This window comes from Gopherus flavomarginatus, chromosome 3 (assembly GCF_025201925.1).
Source record: "Gopherus flavomarginatus isolate rGopFla2 chromosome 3, rGopFla2.mat.asm, whole genome shotgun sequence".
Taxonomy (NCBI): domain Eukaryota; kingdom Metazoa; phylum Chordata; order Testudines; family Testudinidae; genus Gopherus; species Gopherus flavomarginatus.
This window is the reverse complement of record NC_066619.1, coordinates 51991774-52013939: the sequence shown is the minus strand read 5'-3', so window position 1 is coordinate 52013939 and position 22166 is coordinate 51991774. Positions and strand designations below refer to the sequence as shown.

Below are 22166 nucleotides of genomic sequence, written 5' to 3'. Positions count from 1 at the left end.
TTTTTTGAACCCAGCTACACTTTTGGCCTTCACAACCACCCTTGGCAATTAATTCCTCAGGATGACTGTGCGTTGTGTGAAGTAATACTTCCTTTTGTTTGTTTTAAACCTGCTGCCTATTAATTTCATTGGGTGACTCATGGCTCTTGTGTTATGCCCAGGGGTAAACAACACTTCCTTGTTTACTTTCTCCATACCATTCATGATTTCATAGACCTCTACCATATTCTTTCAAGATGAACAGTCCCAGTCTTTTCAATCTCTCCTCATATGGAAGCTGTTCCATACCTCTATTCATTTTTGTTGCTCTTCTCTGTATGTTTTCCAATTTTTTTTTTTGAGATGGGTGACCAAAACTATACCCAATATTCCAGGGGTGAACGTAGCATGGATTTATATAGTTGCATTATGATATTTTCTGACTTATTATCTATTCCTATCCTAATGGTTCCTAATATTCTATTAGTTTTTTGACTGACACTGCACATTGAGTGGATGTTTTCAGAGAACTATCTACAATTACTCCAGGATCTTTCTTGAGTGGTAACAGCTAATTTAGAATGCATAATATTGTATGTCTAGTTGGGATGATTTTTTCCAAATTTTGCACTTATCAACACTGAATTTCATTTGCCATTTTGTTGCCCATCACCCCGTTTTGTGAGATCCCATTGTAACTTTTCACAATCAGCTTTGGACTTAACTATCTTGAGTAATATTGTATTGTCTACAAACTTTGCCACTTCACTGTTTACCCCTTTTTCTAGATCATTTATGAATATGTTGAACAGCACTGGTCCCAGCACAAACCCTTGAGGACCACACTATTTACCTCTCTTCACTATGAAAACAGACTGTTTATTCCTACCCTTTATTTGTATCTTTTAACCCATTGCTAACCCATGAGAGGACCTTCTCTTTTTACCCGTGACTGCTTACTTTGCTTAAGAGCCTTTGGAGTGGGACCCTGTCACAGGCTTTCTGAAAGTGTAAGTACACTATATCCACTGGTTCACCCTGTTCCACATTCTTATTGACACACTCAAAGAAATCTAACAGATGGATAAGAAATGATTTCACTTTACAAAACGGTGTTGACTCTTCCATAATATATTGTGTTCATCTATGTGTCAGATACTTCTCTTCTTTACTATAGTTTCAACCAATTTGCCTGGTACTGATGTTAGGTTTACTGATCTGTTATTGTCAGGATCAATGCTGGAGCCTATTTTAAAAATCTGCAATTTCACATTTGAGTTCCTTCAGAACTCTTGGGTGAATACCATCTGGGTCCTGTGACTTATTTCTGTTTAATTTATCAATTTGTTCCAAAATCTCCTTTATTGACACCTCAATCTGGGATAGGTCCTTAGATCTGTCACCTAAAAGAATGGCTCAGGTGTGGGAATCTCCCCCACATCCTCTGCAGTGAACACCAATGCAAAGAATTCATTCATTTCTCTGCAATGGCCTTGTCTTTCTTGAATGTACCTTTAGCACTTTGATCATCCAGTGGCCCACTGACTGTTTAGCAGACTTTCTGCTTCCAATGTACTTTAAAAAAACCAACAACCTTTGCTGTTAGTCTGTGTCTTTGGCTAAACTGTTCTTCAAAGTTCTTTTTTGGACTGCCTAATTATACTTTTACTCTTGACTTGCCAGAGTTTATGCTTCTTTCCATTTTCCTCAGTAGGATCTGACTTCCAATTTTTTACAGGATGCCTTTTTGCCTCTAACCATCTCCATTACTCTGCTGTTTAGCCATAGTGGCATTTGTATAGTTTGGTTTTTTTTTTTTTTAATTTGGGGAATACATGTGGTCTGAGCCTCTATTATCATGTTTTCAAACAGTTTCAAACGCAGTTTGCAGGCATTTCACCCTTTTTACTGTTCCTTTTAATTTTCATTTCTATAGCTCTCTCATTTTTTTGTAGTTCCTCTTTCTGAAGTTAAATGCTACTGTGGTGGGTTTCTTTGGTACTCCCCCGCCCCTCTCAAGGATGTTACATTTAATTATATTATGATTGTTATTTCTGAGTGGTTCAGCTATAGTTACCTCCTGGACCAGATACTGTGCACCACTTAGGACTAATTCAAGAATTGCCACTCCCCTTGTGGGATCCAGGACTAGCTGCTTCAAGAAGCAGTCATTCATGATGTCTAGAAATTTTACCTCTGCATCCCATCCGGAGGTGACATATCCAGTCAATATGGGGATTTTATTGGGGGGGCGGGGGTTGTGTGTGTGTTTGTAGCCTCTCTTATCTCCCTGAGCATTTCACAGTCACCATCACCATCCTGGTCAGGTGGTCGATAGCATATTCCTACTGCTATATTTATTATTATTCAAGCATGGAATTTCTATCCATTGAAATGTGATTCATTTAAGATTTTTACTATATTTGACTATGCTTTCTTTCATATAAAGTCCCATTTCCCCCACCTACAAGACCTACTCTATTATTCTTATATATTGTGTACCCTGGCAGGACTGCATCCCATTATCATCATTCCACCAAGTTTCTGGGATGCCTATTATATCAATATCCTTGTTTAATACCAGGCAAGTTCACCCATCTTAGTATTTAAACTTCTAGAATGTGTATACAAGAATATATCAAATGTATCAATATTTAGTTGTCTGCCTTCATGTGATACAACTGAAGGGGACTTTTTTTTTTTAATTTGGTAGTTTCTCTTCAGTTCCTACTTGTACTTCATCAAGTTCTATCCTTTCCTCTTTACTAGGACCTAAAGTAGCCCTTTTAATAAACCTTCCCCTAAGGAATGCCTCTGCCCAATCTATCTACTCCTCTGCATCTCTCATCTTTCCCCCAGCCCTTATTTGAAGTGACTACTGTACAACACTAATATTTTTTCTTTCATAAGGACTACCCTGACAACACTTTAAAAGCTGTTGCAAATGTACCAATATTAACTGCCAATATTTTTAAGTATTCAGTTCTATAAAACTTTGTCAATATTTTAATGTGTCCAGTGATTAACACAGACTTAATTCCTCTCCTAATAAAGAGTCTAGAATTCTCAAATAATCCAAATTAAAAATAGAAATTAAGTGATATCCCTGTTTCCGTACATGGAAAAAGAATCATGGTACTTATAGGACTCCCATCATCATCCTATCTGACCACCACCCAAATATTTAAAAATGAATATCTCTATTTCTTATTTCCCAGCCTGTAGAAGAAATAGCTTGTTTACACAAATGTTTTGAAGTCCTATCATAAACTTGATACATAGGAAGAATAGTTCATGAACATTTTTAAGAGGAGATCGAAGGAGGAGACACGTTCATGATATGGTCCTGATAGAAAGGCTCTAGCAATAGTTTCAGGCAGGTAAAAAACACAGTTGAAGGCATTTCAGCAGGCATAGTCTCCTGATAATTCAAACTGTTTTATTTGAAATAGAAGCATTTTGATGAACTAGGTTTCGACTCACCATCCACAGAAAAGTAGAGAGAGCTGAAAAACAACACTAGAATCAACAGTGATTATGCCAATATCACCTGGATTTTATCTATTGTTTCTGTATTAGTTGCTAAATTATAACATTAGAACATGGCTAACAGAAAAATGTAAGATGATTATTGAATAAAATGCCAGATTTTTTAGAAATATCTTTTGTAATTAGTTCTGAGTTGCAGAAGAATTTTTTAATGTTCATTTTGCACTGAAGCAACATACAACACTTTTATATCAACATTCTATAATAGTTTTGAAAAATAATTCATATGTAAATGTATGCAATACAAAGTAGAATATATTTTACCATAGCAACAGCTCCATATCAACACCTACAATAAACATGGAAAAATAAAGTATGCAAAGGCAGTTGATGTTCAGAAGTAGGTTGAAAGTATTTATTTCCTTTTGTACAAAGCAGAAGTTTAATATTACCAAAAAAAAAAATTGAGGTGAATATTTAGTGGCAAGGATTAAAAGACCTTGCAATTCCTGAGATTTTAGTGTCTCAGAACTTAACATGTCCCTTCCCCCAGCCAAAATCATAACAGATACATTTCTCAGAAATATCCATATAAAATAAAAATATGATCAATTATTTTTCTGCATTAGCTGTATGTTAATACAAATATTTTGTAGTAATGCTTATGTTCCTTAGAATGACCACTTAAATTCCAGTTTTCCCAATCCTAATCATACTGTCTTTTGAGGTCACCTCTTCAATTTGTTTGTGCCATTAGTCTGAATGATGCTGTAGAAGTGTGCAATTGACTGTTCGAAATCAGAAAAATGATGATAATCAAGCAATGTGGTAAAACAGATGTGGACATGGATTCAAGAAAGGTCTTTTGAAATGCAAGCAAGCTGCCATCTGTATAATTAAATTATTTATTTAATTTCCTGGACCAGAAGCAAATTCTAGAATCCTTCCTTTGACTAATATTCAATCCCTCATTTTAGCCCCATACTTACGGATAGGTTGGTGCTGTTTGGAACATACTGATCTTGTTCTCCTAGCAATACATCAATCACAGGGTGTCTGCCTTTTTTTATAATTATTTTTTTCCCTTTATCTTGCACAACTGGTCTGCACAAAGAAGTAGATGTCAGTACACTGTTCATTACATTTAATTATTTAGTAATATCATGATGAAATCTTAGGGAAGGCATTCTAAACAGCATACAGGTATCTTTTCAATAAACCATAAACAGATGAAAAATGAATTCTCGTGCACAGTTGTGCAGAATCCACGATTCTCACACAGACAGCAGATATGTGGGTTTGCGGGACTTTTAAAAAGATGTGAAACATTATGGGATGCAGATAAAATTATGGGATGGAGAAAACTGCATCCTGGCACACTGAAACCATGTTCCCAGTCACTCCTGCTCAACTCATTTGCTCCCACAAAGCACTGCAAATCATTCCTAAAACACACTGCACTAGATGGTGGCGAGTTGCACAGTGGGATAGTTACCCATGGTGCACTACCCTGTGCATTGATGCAAGAGCTTCTAGTGAGGACATTCATCACCAACACAAGGAATGTAAAGTGGACATGCAAAAGCAATTTAATTACTGCAGTGACTGTATGTTAATGTAACTTAGGCCTGGTCTAACCTACAGAATTAGGTTGACATAAGGCAGCTTACGCTGACCTAACTCTGTAAGTGTCTACGCTATTTGGACCTTAGCGTCCAAAATATGGGTGTTAGCATGAAAACCTCCAAGCTTAGTTACCAGCTTGGACCTGGTAAAGCTGCCACCGCCCAAAAAATTAGAGTGTTTTGGGGCACTCTGGTCCCCCCAAAAACCTTCCCTGGGGACCCCAAAGACCCAAATTCCTTGAGTCTTACAACAAAGGGGAATAAACCATTTCCCCCCCCTTCTCCCTTCCAGGTGTTCCCTCCCTGGGTTCCTGGAGAGATACACAGAAGCAAGCTCCGTGAATCTAAACAGAGGGACTCCACCCTCCCCATTTCCAGTCCTGGAAACACAAGTACTTCCCTCTTCACCCAGAGGGTATGCAAAGTCAGGCTTAGTAAATCTAACACAAAGAGATTTTCCCCCTGACTTTTTCTTCCCACCAATTCCCTGGTGAGTTGCAGACTTAATTCCCTGGAATTCCCACTAAAGAAAAACTCCAACAGGTCTAAAAAAGAAAGCTTTATAAGAAGAAAGAAAAATACATTAAAATGGTCTCTCTGTATTAAGGTGACAAATACAGGATCATTTGCTTAAAAGAAAAAAATGAATAAACAGCCTTATCCAAAAAGAATACAATTTAACACATTCCAGCAACTACACACATGTAAATACAAAAGAAAACAATATAAACCTATGTTCTTCCTATCTTTGTACTTACAACTTGGAAACAGAAGATTGGAAAGCTGGAGATAGAAAAATCACTCTCATAGCCGAGAGGGCACAGACACAAGACAAAGAACAAAGAACTCACACACAAACTTCCCTCCACCCAGATTTGAAAAAGTCTTGTTTCCTGATTGGTCCTCTGGTCAGGTGTTTCAGGTTACTGGTGTTACCCCTTTACAGGTAAAAGAACATAAACCCTTAGCTATCTGTTTATGACAGGGATAGTTACCCATGATGCACTACCCTGTGCATTGATGCAAGAGCTTCTAGTGAGGACATTCATCACCAACACAAGGAATGTAAAGTGGACATGCAAAAGCAATTTAATTACTGCAGTGACTGTATGTTAATGTAACTTAGGCCTGGTCTAACCTACAGAATTAGGTTGACATAAGGCAGCTTATGCTGACCTAACTCTAAGTGTCTACACTAAAACATCCCTCCCACTACATTCACTCAATAACTCAATCTCTACGAGAGGCATAGCGCTTAAGTCGATGTAGATAGGTCGACACAGTGTCTGCGCAGACAGTGCCTTGCTTACATCACCTGTTGCCACCCAGTGCTGACAGCTGGAGCCCTGGTGCCCCGGGGCTGACAGGCGGGGCAGTGGGGCTACAGCTGTCAGCCCCGGAGCGATGAGTGGATTACAGTGGATGAGAAGCTGGATATGAGTGAGCAGTGTGCTCTTGTTGCCAAGAATGACAATGGCACAATTGGGCTGTATTAGTAGGAGCACTGCCAGCAGATCAAAGGAAGTGATTATTCCCTTCTATTCAGCACTGGTGAGGCCACACGTGGAGTATTGCATCCAGTTTTGGTCCCTCCCACTACAGAAGGGATGTGGACAAATTGGAGAGAGGCCAGCGGAGGGCAACGAAAATGATTAGGGGGCTGAGGCACATGACTTATGAGGAGAGGCTGAGGGAACTGGGGTTATTTAGTCTGCAGAAGAGAAAAGTGAGGGGGGATTTGATAGCAGCCTTCAACTACCAGAAGGGGGGGTCCAAAAAGGATGGAGCTTGGTTGTTCTCATTAGTGGTAGCTGACAGAACAAGCAGTGGTATCAAGCTACAGTGAGGGAGGTCTAGGTTGGATATTAGGAAACACTATTTCACTAGGAGGGTGGTGAAGCACTGGAATGGGTTACCTAGGGAGGTGGTGGAATCTCCATCCTTAGAGGTTTTTAAGGCCCGGCTTGACAAAGCCTGGGCTGGGAGGATTTTGTTGGCGTTGATTCTGCTTTGAGCAGGGGATTGGACTCATAGACTTTAAGGTCAGAAAGGACCATTATGATCATCTAGTCTGACCCCCCTGGACTAAATGACCTCCTGAGATCTCTTCCAACCCTAATATTCTATGATGAGGCTCCGGTTGTCAGTGCCCCACAATGCCCGACTTAAGTCAGTGCAACTGCACCTGATAAATATCTGCACCAAGGGAAGGAGCATAGCGTGGACACGAAGAGACAATTTAATTCCTGTGGTGGCTGTAACTCGATCTAACTTAAATTGATTTAATTTTGTAGTGTAGACTTGCCCTCAGGGTGTCACAGCTAAATACAAGGTAGAACAGATTGTTTAGCACAGGGATCGGCAACGTCTGGCATGCGGCCCACGAGGGTAAGCCCCCTAGCGGGCTGGGCTAGTTTGTTTACCTGTCGCGTCCACAAGTTCACCACTGCAGGCCAATGGGGGCTGCGGGAAGCCGCAGCCACCACATCTTTTGTCCCGCACCGCTTCCCACAGCCTCCATTGGCCTGGAGAGACGAAGCGGCCAGTGGGAGCCGCAGTCAGCCAAACCTGTGGACATTGCAAGTAAACAAACAGTCCAAAACAAACCGCTTGCCAAAAGTTGCCAATCCCTGGTTTAGCATAAGGAGTTAACACTGTAAAAGACCACTCAAGGTGAAGTGAGCAATTAACACCTCTGTAGTCGTAGGAGAAAGGACATTCATAGACTCATAGGTCAGAAGGGACCAATATGATCATCTAGTCTGACCTCCTGCACAAGGCAGGCCACAGAACCCTACCCATCCACTTTTATAACAACCCCTAACCCAGGACTGAGTTATTGAAATCCTCAAAATTGGTTTGAAGACCTCAAGCTGCAGAGAATCCACCAGCAAGCGACCCATGCCCCCACGCTGCAGGGGAAGGCGAAAAACCTCCAGGGCCCCTGCCAATCTGCCCTGGAGGAAAATTCCTTCCCGACCCCAAATATGGCGATCAGCTAAACCCTAAGCATGTGGGCAAGACTCAAGCCAGCACCCAAGAAGGAATTCTCTGCAGTAACTCAGTTCCCATCCCATCCAACATCTCCCCGCAGACCACTGAGCAGACTTATCTGGTGATAATCCAAGATCAATTGCCGAAATTAAACTATCCTATCATAACATCCCCTCCATATACTTATCAAGCTTTGTCTTAAAGCCAGATAAGTCTTTTGCCCCCACTACTTCCCTCGGAAGGCTGTTCCAGAACTTCACTCCCCTAATGGTTAGAAACCTTCGTCTAATTTCAAGTCTAAACTTCCTAATATCCAGTTTGTACCCATTCGTCCTCGTGCCTACATTAGTACTAAACTTAAATAATTCCTCTCCCTCCCTAACGTTAACCCCCCTGATATATTTATATACAGCAAGCATATCCCCCCGCAGCCTTCTTTTGGCCAGGCTAAACAAGCCAAGCTCTTTGAGTCTCCTTTCATAAGGCAGGTTTTCCATTCCTCGGATCATCCTAGTAGCCAATCTCTGGACCTGTTCCAGTTTGAATTCATCCTTCTTGAACATGCGACACCAGAACTGCACACAATATTCCAGATGGAGTCTCACCAGCGCCTTATATAACGGTACTAACACCTCCTTATCCTTGCTGGAAATACCTCGCCTGATGCATCCTAAAATCGCATTTGCTTTTTTAACAGCCGTATCACATTGGCGGCTCATAGTCATCCTGCTATCAACCAATACCCCAAGGTCCTTCTCCTCATCTGTCGCTTCCAACTGATGCGTCCCCAACGTATATCTAAAATTCTTATTATTAATCCCTAAGTGCATGACCTTGCACTTTTCACTATTGTATTTCATCCTATTACTATTACTCCAGTTTACAAGGTGGTCCAGATCTTCCTGAATAGTATCCCTGTCCTTCTCCGTGTTAGCAATACCCCCCAGCTTTGTGTCATCCGCAAACTTTATTAGGTGTCAGAGGGGTAGCCGTGTTAGTCTGGATCTGTAAAAGCAGCAAAGAATCCTGTGGCACCTTATAGACTAACAGATGTTTTGGAGCATGAGCTTTTGTGGGTGAATACCCACTTCCTCAGATGCATGTAATGGAAATTTCCAGGGGCAGGTATATATATGCTAGCAAGCAAGCTAGAGATAACGAGGTCAGTTCAATCAGGGAGGATGAGGCCCTGTTCTAGCAGTTGAGGTGTGAAAACCAAGAGAGGAGAAACTGGTTCTGTAATTGGCAAGCCATTCACAGTCTTTGTTCAATCCTGAGCTGATGGTGTCAAATTTGCAGATGAACTGAAGCTCAGCAGTTTCTCTTTGAAGTCTGGTCCTGAAGTTTTTTTTGCTGCAGGATGGCCACCTTAAGGTCTGCTATAGTGTGGCAGGGAGGTTGAAGTGCTCTCCTACAGGTTTTTGTATATTGCCATTCCTAATGTCTGATTTGTGTCCATTTATCCTTTTCCGTAGAGACTGTCCAGTTTGGCCGATGTACATAGCAGAGGGGCATTGCTGGCATATGATGGCGTATATTACATTGGTGGATGTACAGGTGAATGAACCAGTGATGGTGTGGCTGATCTGGTTAGGTCCTGTGATGGTGTCGCTGGTGTAGATATGTGGGCAGAGTTGCCATCGAGGTTTGTTGCATGGATTGGTTCCTGAGCTAGAGTTATTATGGTGCGGAATGCAGTTACTGGTGAGAATATGTTTCAGGTTGGCAGGTTGTCTGTGGGCAAGGACTGGCCTGCCACCCAAGGCCTGTGAAAGTGTGGGATCATTGTCCAGGATGGGTTGTAGATCCTAGGGATTATTCATAAATGCTGACTCATAGCTTGACAATGTATTTTCAAATAATTGTAAAAATTTTAAATTTTAAAAAAGTAAATCTGCCTAACAAATAGTAAGTGACTGTGCTATTATGACACAATATTTTAGAAAAATTAATTCACTCTCTATTTTTCTAGTCATTCATTGAAGTTTTTTAAAATTAAATAATTTACAGTGGAATGCAATCAAGTATCTCTATACTAAAATTTCTTAAAATTCTGCAAATTTACAGTTTGTGAAAATTGATATAGAAACACAAGATAGACATTATATCCAAAATATTCAAACTCAGAAATAGTAAAGTGAGTTAATGTGAAGGTCCGAATTCCAAACTTTCTTTCAGTAGCTCTCAAAAATTAATTATTGACATCTCCCTGTGGGTTAACACATTAGAGAATTGTAGTAATTCCTTCTGAAGCTTAACTGATAGGCCTGCTCCCTGCCAGTTTAAAAGCTCTAGCCACTGTTTAATATTTGATGAATTATTTAAAGTCCCCACAGTGAATTAATCAGATCTTAGTTTGTTTTCTCATCTGAGTATACAGGAGTAAGATACCAATTCTCTGTAGACCTTGACCAAGATAAGCAAAGTTCTCAAAGGTCCAAAAGTGATCAACATTAGAGAGAGTTCACTTCACTTACACGACACACATTTAAATACAAAGGGCTCTTTTTCCTAAAGCAATTTTGTGATAGCTTGCAGGTGAAGCCAGCTCACGGTTTATCCATTTACCTATAATTTATTGCAGTTTAATAATATTAAGTAAAATATATTTTAATTGTTTAATATATCCAACTGTTACGATATCTCACAATAGCATTATTATTTATTCCTTCAGTATGACTAGGGAAAGTAGTCTATGGAAATGATTTCAAACGTATACCGAATTCTAACTGTAGAATATGTTTAAAATATTTTGGAATTCAAGTTAAATTATGTAACAGAAAATTATTTAGCTAAATACATTTTTGTTTTACTGTTAGTTGTTTTCACTAAGCTTTGTACGTACTTCTGCATAGGAAAGGCATTTGAGAAAAGTTTTATGTGGGTATACAAATCATAAGCCATCAATAGAAGGAAAAATTTGTGGGCTGATAAATATTAGGACTAATAGTTTGGAACACTCAAAGCTCTCATATAATCTGTGGAAATCGTCATCTGCAAATTTTTTTTTAATAGAAATGTTAGTACTAAAAAGAGAGAGATCAATTTTTTTTGTATTCTAAATATAATAAAACAGAACAATAAGAGTTATAAGAATTATAAGAACAAGTTAACAGAATTCTCTCTCTTCATATTTACTCAGCTTTACACCTAAGTTCCCTCTAAGCTGTGCAGTAGGCTATAAAGGGGTTCACAGGAGTGCAACAACAGGGGCCTGGTGGGGAGGGGAGCAAGTTGGGGCATGCAGGCCAGGGCTGCTGTTGGCCTCTTCCCTGGTCCAGGAGCTCCTGCCAGCGGGGAGAGGGCCCCGGCCCCAGGACTGCTGTAGGTGGGGAGAGGGCTGGGAGGACTCCTCTGGCCTCAGCCCCAGAGCTGCTGCCAGCAGGGAGAGGGCTGGGTGGAGTCCTCTGATCGTAACCCCAGGGCAGCTTGCACTCCAAATTTCTCATCCCCAGCCCCACCCCAGAGCCCACACTGCCAGCTGGAGCCCTCACCCCACACCTAACCCTCTGCCCCAGCCCTGAGGCCCCTTTCACCCCACAAACCCCTCATCCCTGGTCCCATCTCAGAGCCTGCACCCCCAGCCAGAGCCCTCACCTCCCTGCACCCCAAGCCCTACCCTCTGCCCTCTCCCATACCCCAAACCCCTCATCCTGGCCCACTCCAGAGCCCACACCCCAGCCCTCTACCCCAGCCCTGAGCCCCCTCCCAAACTCCTCGGCTACACCCCTGCCGCATACCGCCTCCATATTGGTGCACAAACAAAATTCATTCTGCACATGGATATAAAAGATTTGCAGGAACACTGCTTTACACCAATACTGAAATCTTTAGCAGAGGTGTTATTTGGTATGTCAGAAGAGGACTACTAAATTGAAAGAGACTGAAAATTGATCAGCATTGCAGACATTTCAGGACCTACTCCCTTGAAGCATAAAGCTTTGGCCCCAATCCCTACACAGATTTAAACAAGTTTAATTTGACACACTGTGAACAATTTATTTGAAGACAACGGAACTATGCATGTATGAGTAAATTGTTGTTGATAAAACACAAGTCTTTCTAAAAACTTTTTTGTCTTTGCGTTATGTAATTTAGATGGTAAACTCATCAGGGTTGAGACCATGCCTTAGCCTTCGTTTGTAAAACAATGCTGAAACTTATAGCCCAGCAACATATTTATCAGTACATTTTACTGTTCTAAGTATGTCAGATCAAAGCGTATTTTAACATTCTTCCTTTTAAATCAACAAACAACAGTTTAAAACTGATTACCTGCAATAGGCTCCTTGTTTAGCAACCTTGGCCAATGAGAAAATGCAGTCAACAGTTGCTAGGTGATTAACCGCCTTCAACACAGAGTGATAATATTCACTAAAATGACTATATATGTATAGAAGGGAGGAAATAATGAATTAATTAATTAATTAAATAATTTCATATGAATCCACATGTATTGTCAAAACATAGCCTTTGTGTGGCTCTCACAGGGCTCTTATGGTATTAAAATTGCACTAAAATCAAATCTCCCAGCAGTATGTCAAACTTAAATTTGATAACTCAATCTTAATCATGACGAACTTCATATTCATAGTGTAACCCGGTATTTTTTCTGCACATTAAAAGGAAGGCAAAATGAAATTAATTAGCTAGTATATAAAGGATCTGCAGCTGATCCCTGTTGCCTAATGGACTCTACAAAAACGTTCCTGTTTATCACAGTGGCTGACTGAACTCTGTCACTCATTTCAACTGTAAGTTATCGTAAGAAAAAAATAAAAAAAGTGCCCTGACACAGGAGCTCTCCAGAGTCTCTTACAAAACGAGGCTCTTCACCATGGAAAGTTCATAATTTCATTTCCCTTTCTGAGTACAGTTCCTTCAACACGTGTGAAGTTAACAGAGGCAAAAAGACAAAGTTTTCAGTAGACTCACTCCCTTAGACTTAATACATTTCTGCCCTTTCCTGTTACCTTTAAATTTTCCTACTGTAAATTAATTATCTACAGTTCTACTTTTAAAGTTGGAAATATAAGGGAAATACAAAACAGAGTAACTCTGATTTTCCCATCTCTATACTGCTCTAGCAACAATTAGTGGGAAATTCACCAACGTGGAACTCAAAAAATTAAAAACGGATCATAAAAGAAACTATCTAAACTCCACAGATGAAAACCAAAGTTAAGAGGCTTAAGGCAAAAAGGATGTGAATCCAATCACTGTCCAAAGAGGTTTAAGCCAAAAAGTTGGAAGAATAACTTTTAAACTAGGGCTGTCAATTAATCGCAGTTAACTCACATGATTTAATCAAAAAAATTAATCACGATTAAAAAGTTAATCACAATTAATCGCAGCTTTAATTGCGCTGTTAAACAATAGAATATCAATTAAAATTTATTAAATATTTTGGATTTTTTTATATTTTCATATATATTCTATTCTGTGTTGCAACTGAAATCCAAGTTTTTTATTCAAATATTTGCACTGTAAAAATGATAAACAAAAGAAATAGTAATTTTCAATTCACCTGATATAAGTACTGTAATGCAATCCCTTTGTTGTGAAACTTACAAACGTAGATTTTATTTTGTTACATAACTGCACTCAAAAAACTAAACAATGCAAAACTTCAGCACCTGCCAGTCCACTCAGTCCTACTTCTTGTTCAGCCAATCGCTAAGACAAACAAGTTTGTTCACATTTAGAGAAGATAATACTGCCATCTTCTTATTTACATCACCAGAAAGGGAGAATAGGCATTTGCAAGACACTTTTGTATATGCTAAACATTCATGTGCCCCTTCATGCTTCAGCCACCATTCCAGTGGACATGCTTATGATGCTTGCTAAGAAAAGAATGTGTTAAATGTGTGACTTACTTCTTGCGGGATAACTGTATATCCCCTGCTCTGCTTTACCCGCATTCTGCCATATATTTCATATTATAGCAGTCTCGGATTATGACCCAGCACATGATGTAGATTTTAAGAACACTTTCACTGCTGATTTGACAAAATGCAAAGAAGGTACCAATGTGAGATTTCTAAAGATAGCTACAGCACTCCACCCAAGGTTTAAGAATCTGAAGTGCCCTTCAAAATCTGAGAGGGATGAGCTATGGAGCATGCTTTCAGAAGTCTTAAAAGAGAAACACTCTGATGCAAAAACTACAGAACCCAAACCACCAAAAAAGAAAATCAACCTTCTGCTAGTGGCATCTGACTCAGATGATGAAAATAAACACTGCTTTGGATTGTTTTCGAGCAGAACCTGTCATCAGCATGGACGCATATCCCCTGGAATGTTGGTTGAAGCATGAAGAGACATGAATCTCTAGCGCATCTGGCACATAAATACCTTGCGATGCTGGCTATAACAGTGCCATGTGACTGTAAGTAAGAAGCAGGTAGCATTATCTCCCATCAAACCTATTTGTCTTAGCGATTGGCTGAACAAGAAGTAGAACTGAGTGGACTTGTAGGTTCTGAAGTTTTACATTGCTTTGTTTTTGAATGCAGTTATATAACAAAACAAAAAAAAAGCAGGCAGCACTATCTTCTGCAAATGGAAACACACTTGTTTGTCTGAGCAATTGGCTGAACAATAAGTAGGACGGAGTAGACTTGCAGGCTCTAAAATTGTACATTGTTTTATTTTCATATGCTCTTTTGTTTGTACATAATTCTACATTTGTAAGTTCAACTTCCATGATAAGCAGATTGCACTACAGTATCTGTATTTGCTGAATTGAAAAATACTGTTCCTTTTGTTGTTGTTTTTTTTACAGTGCAAATACTTGCCATCAAAAATAAACATAAGGAGAGCACTGTACATTTTGTATTCTGCGTTATAATTGAAAATGTAGAAAACATCCAAAAGGTATTCTGTTATTGTTCAACAGTGCAATTAATCGTGCAATTAATTTTTTTAATTGCTTGACAGCCCTATTTTAAACTGCTATGAAATTCAAAGCCCACTTTTGATAAACAAAGAACAATTTGAGTAAACTCTGCCTAGATATAAAACTTCCATCATATGCAAGTAGTGAGGGGTAGTATTACAGAAATAATGTTTCTAATGAAAGCAAAGTTACAGATAATAAGATGGTTAAAATCCAAGACGTATGCCTGCAGAGAATCTGAACAATTATCTGAGATACTGACTGTGGATATTCTGAACATCCTCAACACAGAAATGCATCAGTATTATTATATGTTACAGCAAATTATGCCTTAATTCTTCAATAATTAAACACTTAATGATGAACTCAGACAGTATTTTAATATACTATAATGTCTTAAAAGGACAGTCAGCTTAAAAATCTTACATTACAAATGTCTTTACCTATGTCACTAAAAACATTTATGACTATTAAAAGTGAAAAAATATTAAAAATTCAATATGCTTGTTACAGTGGATGACCTTTGTTTTCTTTTTCAGTTTCTTTGAATTTGAACAATAAAATCACTAAAGTCAGTTTCACTTTCTTTTTAAAACAGTTGCCTTTCAGATCCTTAATACTACAATATTTAGGTTTAAACATAGCTCCCCAGTATCTGATTTGTTTAAAAACTGATTTCATTGGAACTTAATATACTGAGGAAACATTCCTGTTCGTCTTAGGTTTTACAAAACCTTATTTTAACAGCTTTAAATTTAGGACCATCTTTTAGTTTAGTTTCTCATAAGGCAGCCTACAAGAAATCTAATCAGCAATTTCTTTTCATTTTGAGAAACATTTTCTTCTCTTGCTTTCATAGCTAGAAAAACAAAAACCCAAAACAAGCCAAAAACTAAGAACCCATCAGATTCTACTTTTCATTGTAAACTCACTCTAAAAAATTTAGCCATTCAGCATTGCAGTCAAGGACTAGCTGCTCCCGTAGCTGATTCAGATGTCTGTAATTTTCTACAATAAAAGGAGAGTGGAAACGGCTGACAGCTTTTGTGCTAGAAGAGAAAAAAGCCAAATAGGAAATCAAGGTTACTAAGCAATCAATTATGCCATCAATGTGGAAAATTAGACTAGTTTTCTTATTCTCGGTGATCCTTGAAAATAAATAGATATAAAAAAATGCATATTCTATTATTGTAGTGCTGAACTCTGTTGATTCCAATAATCTTTATTGTAAGTAAAGTACTTGGTTACTATGGTGCAATCAGTGCAGAAAGCTTTTGAAATACATTTCAGAATGTAATATAAATGGTCAAAGAGCATGGCATACAATATTTTGCTTAGCAACAGAGGTTTACTTTCTTTAAAAAAGAACAAATGGTTGACTTGTTGTGACTAATAGTAATTGTACTTATAACAAACAAAGAATTTCACAATGATGACCTCACTGAGGAAGACTTATTGGTAGTTAGTAAACACAGGCTGTGCATTGCATGAATGCTGGTTTGATTTGGGATACTTTTTAAAAAAATTAAAATCTCTTTTTTGACATTAGCGCACATTATCTTGCAAGTTACTAAGTAATTATAATGTATTGTTTAAGACCTGAGTTATGGGCTACTGTATATACCAGAGGTAGGCAACCTATGGCACGCGTGCCAAAGGCGGCACACGAGCTGATTTTCAGAGGCACTCACACTGCCCAGGTCCTGGCCACCGGTCCAGGGGGCTCTGTATTTTAATTTAATTTTAAAAGAAGCTTCTTAAACATTTAAAAAATTGTATTTACTTTACATACAACAATAGTTTAATTACGTATTAGAAACTTATAGAAAGAGACATTCTAAAAACGTTAAAATGCACTACTGGCACGTGAAACCTTAAATTAGAATGAATAAGTGAAGACTCGGCACACCACTTCTGAAAGGCTGCCAACCCCTGGTATTTACTTTTCTTATTGTTGCTCTTCCATAAACCAATATCCAAACAGCACATAGCGGGAGCATGCCTTATTACGCCTATTACTGGGTTAGGAAATATTAAAGATTATTATCCCTCTCTTGATTACCTTGACCATTCAAGTGCTAAGTGACCTTGCTAATCTGTGTAATTGTGATCACATATTACATTTTTCATTTTTAAGGTGCTAAACACACTATCTAAATAATACATCAGAAGTCAGAGAAGGAAAAAGCCAATTATATCGTCCAGTCCATTCTCGGCTCATCAACCAGAAACCCCACACACCACCCAAATAGCTAAAGCAATTCTTATGTAACATAATCAACAAAGCAAGCAAGGAGAGTAAAATGACAATTTAATGACAATAACTTCATTCAGATACACAAATGTCATATCTTTAGATGCCTGCGGTTATAGCTCTGAATAAATAAATATAAAACCCACCATGATTATGTGAATAGGTACTGTGTGCGCATGTATGTGTATACACACACATATGCATAGCATATATATTATGGAATGCAAACAAATTGAGAAAAATAATTTGCACACAAATTTCTACTGAGGTGGGTTTTTCGGTTTTTTTTCAGGGTCAAGTATAATATTATTGCTAAGGCTCTATCCTGCTAAACATTTCTTCCAGGAACTCAACTTCCCAGTATTTTATAGACTTTACTATAACAGTATAAATTAAAGGGTTTTTTTGATTAATTGCTTTTTAAAACTGTTTCAGATTGGGCAAATAGAAAAATATATACTATCTACATTTTAATAATAAAAGAAGAATTATATTATAGTTCTGTCTATGTGCTGGAAGAAAACAAAAATTAAAGACATTTTTACATACCTACCAACCTTAACCCAATCCGAGGGTACGGAGGACAAGAGTGAATTCTTGACTTCTATCAGAAACTAAAATAAATAAAAAATGTTTACATTTTAAAGATGTCATTATTAGACTATACAACCAAGTTCTTCATATACAAAAATGTGTGTGTGCAAGGATTATTATTTGACTCCTGGTAGAGTTCACAATTATGATAAACTATGTCCACATGCTTAAGATGACACAGCCCAGCCCCAAATATATTCAAACTGGGGAAATTTTGAAGAAAACATCCTGTATTCCTGGGGTCTCCACAAACAAGTTATTTTTTTTCATTCTCCCCTCACTCCATTCTCCCATACAGAAAACAAATCCCTTTTCTCTGAATATCTGATGGCCATTAACTAGCCAGAGGCTAAGTTCCTGCATAATCCATGCACAGTTATTTCTCTTAATACAGTGGATTTATGCAAGCCCTTTACTCTGACTGACTACTGCAAATGACCCTATTCTGACTGGATACTGTGTTTAGAAACCCTCAGTAATAGGTCTACAATTGACAGGGATTCATGAACTCTTGACCATCTTCCCACTCACACAAACCTGAAATATCAAACAGAATCCAATTTAAAGAGATTACTTTCTAAGTAGGACTCTTCCACCAGGGTAAATGAGCAGTTGGGGAAGCAATGCATTCAAAAGACAGGGTTTAGTGTGGGTAATGGGATAAGGAAAGTGTCAGAAACTGAGGCAGCTATATTTGCTGTGGGCATGGTAACTGAGAATTAAAGGGCGTAGTCAGGGAGTGTGCAGAAATTCATAGGAGACAAGTACAGCATGGGAGTAAAAGGAAGAAGAGAACATTTCAGTATAACATCTTGAAGCTGTGTCCTCTTAACTCAATGACAACTAGAGCTGGTTGGAAATTTTTCAAAGGAATGTTTTTCCACTGCAGAATGCCAATTCATTGAAATCAAAAAGTTGCTGATTTCTTTCATGACAAAAATAGACAATATATGAAGTGACCTTCTCTCACACTTGGGTTTCCTCCCTTCTCCCCCGTACATTCTCCTCCTCCTCTCCAGTCACAGCTGTAGAAGATTCTCATCTGTACTTCTCTAGTCTCCTCACTAGCACCAGGGACCCCAACCCATCCCATTCTCATCTTCTTCCATACTCTTCTCTTAACCTATAGCCCTTTCCCCTAACAATACAGACATGCTTTAGTCTCTTCCATCTTAAAATCCTTTCATTAATTCCACTTGCCTCTCCAACCAACCCAACTCTCCCTTCTTTTCACTCCTAAACTCACCAAGAACACAAAGTGTAGACTGTTCCCTTTACATTATTTTTATTACAAATATTTGCTCTGTAAAAAAAGATGAACAACCTAGAAGTCGAAGCATGAAGAGGTATATGAATGTTTAGCATATCTGGCACTTAAACACCTTGCAACACCAGCTACAACAGTGCCATTTGAATGTCTGTTCTCACTTTCAGGTGACGAAGAAAGAAGAGGCAGCATTATCTCCCATCAAACCTGTTTGTCTTAGCGATTGGCTGAACAAGAAGTAGAACTGAATAGACTTGTAGGCTCTAAAGTTTTACATTGTTTTGGTTTGGAGTGCAGTTATGTAAAATTCTACATTTGTAAGTTGCACTTTCATGATAAAGAGATTGCACTACAGTACTTGTACGAGGTGAATTGAAAAATACTATTTATTTTATCTTTTTTACAGTGCAACTATTTGTAATCAAAAATAATAAAGTGAGCACTGTATACTTTGTATTCCGTAGCCTGGTCTACACTACGCGTTTATATCGAATTTAGCAGAGTTAAATCGATTTAACCCTGCACCCGTCCACACAACGAAGCCCTTTATATCGATATAAAGGGTTCATAAAACCGATTTCTGCAGTGCTCCCCGACGAGGGGAGTAGCGCTGAAATCGGTATTGCCATGTCGGATTAGGGTTAGTGTGGCCGCAATTCGACGGTATTGGTCTCCGGGCGGTATCCCACAGTGCACCATTGTGACCGCTCTGGAAAGCCATCTGAACTTAGATACACTGGTCAGGTAGACAGGAAAAGCCCCGCAAACTTTTGAATTTCATTTCCTGTTTGGCCAGAATGGAGAGCTCATCAGCACAGGTGACCACGCAGAGCTCATCAGCACAGGTAACAATGCAGTCTCCTGAGAATCGAAAAAGAGCTCCAGCATGGACCACATAGGAGATACTAGATCTGATCGCTGTATGGGGAGAGAATTCTGTGCTAACACAACTCCGTTCCAAAAGACGAAATGAAAAAACATTTGAAAAAATTTCTAAGGCCATGATGCAGAGAGGCCACACCAGGGACTCAGTACAGTGCCGTGTGAAAGTTAAGGAGCTCAGACAACCCTACCAGAAAACCAAAGAAGCAAACGGAAGGTCCAGGGCAGGGCTGAAAACATGCCGCTTCTACGCTGAGCTGCACGTAATTCTAGGGGGATCCGCCACCACTACCTCACTCCTGTCCGTGGATTCCGAGGTGGGGGTGGTAATCTCAGCCATGGCTGAGGATTCTGCGGACGGGGAAGATGAGGAGGAGGAGGAGGAGGAAGAGGACGACGAGCTTGCAGAGAGCACACAGCACTCCGTTCTCCTCAACAGCCAGGAGCTTTTTCTCACCCTGACGGAAGTACCCTCCCAAGCCACTATCCCACACAATGAAGCCATGGAAGTGACCTCTGGTGAGCGTACGTTTGTAAATACAAAACATGGTTTAAAAGCAAGCATTTTTAATGATTACTTTGCCTTGAGGACTTGGGATGCATTCGTGGCCAGTACAGTTACTGGAAAAGTCTCTTAACATGCCTGGGGATGGAGCGGAAATGCTCCAGGGACATCTCCATGAAGCTCTCCTGGAGGTACTCCAAAAGCCTTTGCAGAAGATTTCTGGGCAGGACAACCTTATTCTATCCTCCATGGTAGGACACTTGACCACGCCATGCATGTAGCAAGTAATCTAGTATCATCACACGACAAAGCCTAGCTGCAAATGGTCCAAGTGTTTGCTGGCATTCAAGCAAAATGCGTTCTCTCTCTCGCTGTGTTATCCTCAGGAAAGTGATATCGTTCATGGTAACCTGGTTGAAACTCAGGTATTTAATTAAGGGGACAGAGATGGCCATTCCTACTGGGCTGTTTGCCTGTTGCTTAAAAGAAATCCTTCCTTGCAGGTAGCCAAGCAGGGGGAAGCGGGGTGGGGGGGGTGATTGGCGCTGAGCTTTTTCACGTTTGGCTAGCAGGGATCTTCCCTGCTACCAGCCACGCAGTGGGTGGGGGGGAGGGGGGTGTTTAGCAAGGATCTTCCATGATACCAGCCACGGGGTGGGGGGAGGGGTAAAGCGATCATCCCACAGAATTGGAGGAGGGGGTGGTTTCTGCTGCTGCATGTTAACACGAAAGAAGCAGCACTGAACGGGCTTTGCTTGCTATTTGGCAAAGGAGGGCGCTGGATATATGAAGGCTGCAGAAGCCGAAAGACAATGGCTTACCACGGACGCATGCAAGCCAAATTCTGCTGCCCGGACCTGCATCTGTGAGATCTCTAACACCAGAGCTGCAGGCACGCAATATTAAGATGCAAAATGCGATCTTGTAGTGAAATCACACATGCTATGTAAGGTGAATAGTGTTGTTCACCATGAAAGAGTATAAGCATTGTCCTGTAAAATGTATCTTTTTAAATACTTCTATTCCTTTTTTCCCCTCTCTTATGCAGCTGCAAATTTTTCAAGCCTCCCTACTCCATCCCGAAGGCTATCTCAGATAAGGCGGCGGAAAAAAAAAGACGCGAGACGAAATGTTCTCGGAAATCATGGAAGTGACCCGCAATGAAAGAGGTCATCTGAAAGAGTGGAAGGACGTGGTATCAAATTACAGGAAAGATGCCAGTGAACATGAGGACAGGAGGTTACGCTCGAGATGAGAGGTGGCGCCAGGAAGATCAGAGGTGTAGGCAGGAAGATCAGCGATGGTGGGATGAAACTCTGGGGTTGCTGCGTGATCAAACTGACATCCTCTGACATCTGGTGAAGCTTCAGGAACAACAGCAGGATCACAGAGTGCTGCTACAGCCCCTGTATAACCACCCTCACCATGTTCCACATTCCTCCTCACCCAGACGTGTAAGAATGCATGGGGAGAGGCTCCGTGCACCTGCCCACTCCACCCCCGTGCACAGCCCAACGAAAAGGCTGTCATTATTTTGAAATTTTTTTAGTGGCCTTTTCCTTCCCTCCTATCCTCCTCCCAAACCACACCTGGGCTACTTTGTCAGTTCTCTGCCTCTTTTTATAAAGAATACATGATTTTTAAACTATAGTGACTTTATTTCCTTAAGCAAGCTG

At 39.7% G+C, this 22166-nt stretch overlaps 2 protein-coding genes across 3 annotated transcripts in view; both read right to left on the bottom strand.

Annotated features, from left to right (window-relative positions):
- FAM151B (family with sequence similarity 151 member B) overlaps positions 1 to 22166 on the bottom strand; it is a 310696-nt gene that overhangs the window by 22255 nt on the left and 266275 nt on the right. The gene's annotated exons all lie outside the window — the stretch shown is intronic.
- Positions 1 to 22166, bottom strand: part of MSH3 (mutS homolog 3) — a 187274-nt gene that overhangs the window by 58041 nt on the left and 107067 nt on the right. Inside the window, exons 16-19 of the mRNA XM_050946154.1 lie at positions 17792 to 17856; positions 15921 to 16037; positions 12363 to 12470; positions 4458 to 4572 (exon numbers count right to left, since the gene is read on the bottom strand). Of these exons, the coding sequence (XP_050802111.1) occupies positions 4458 to 4572; positions 12363 to 12470; positions 15921 to 16037; positions 17792 to 17856 (405 nt within the window). The remainder of the gene's footprint in view (positions 1 to 4457; positions 4573 to 12362; positions 12471 to 15920; positions 16038 to 17791; positions 17857 to 22166) is intronic.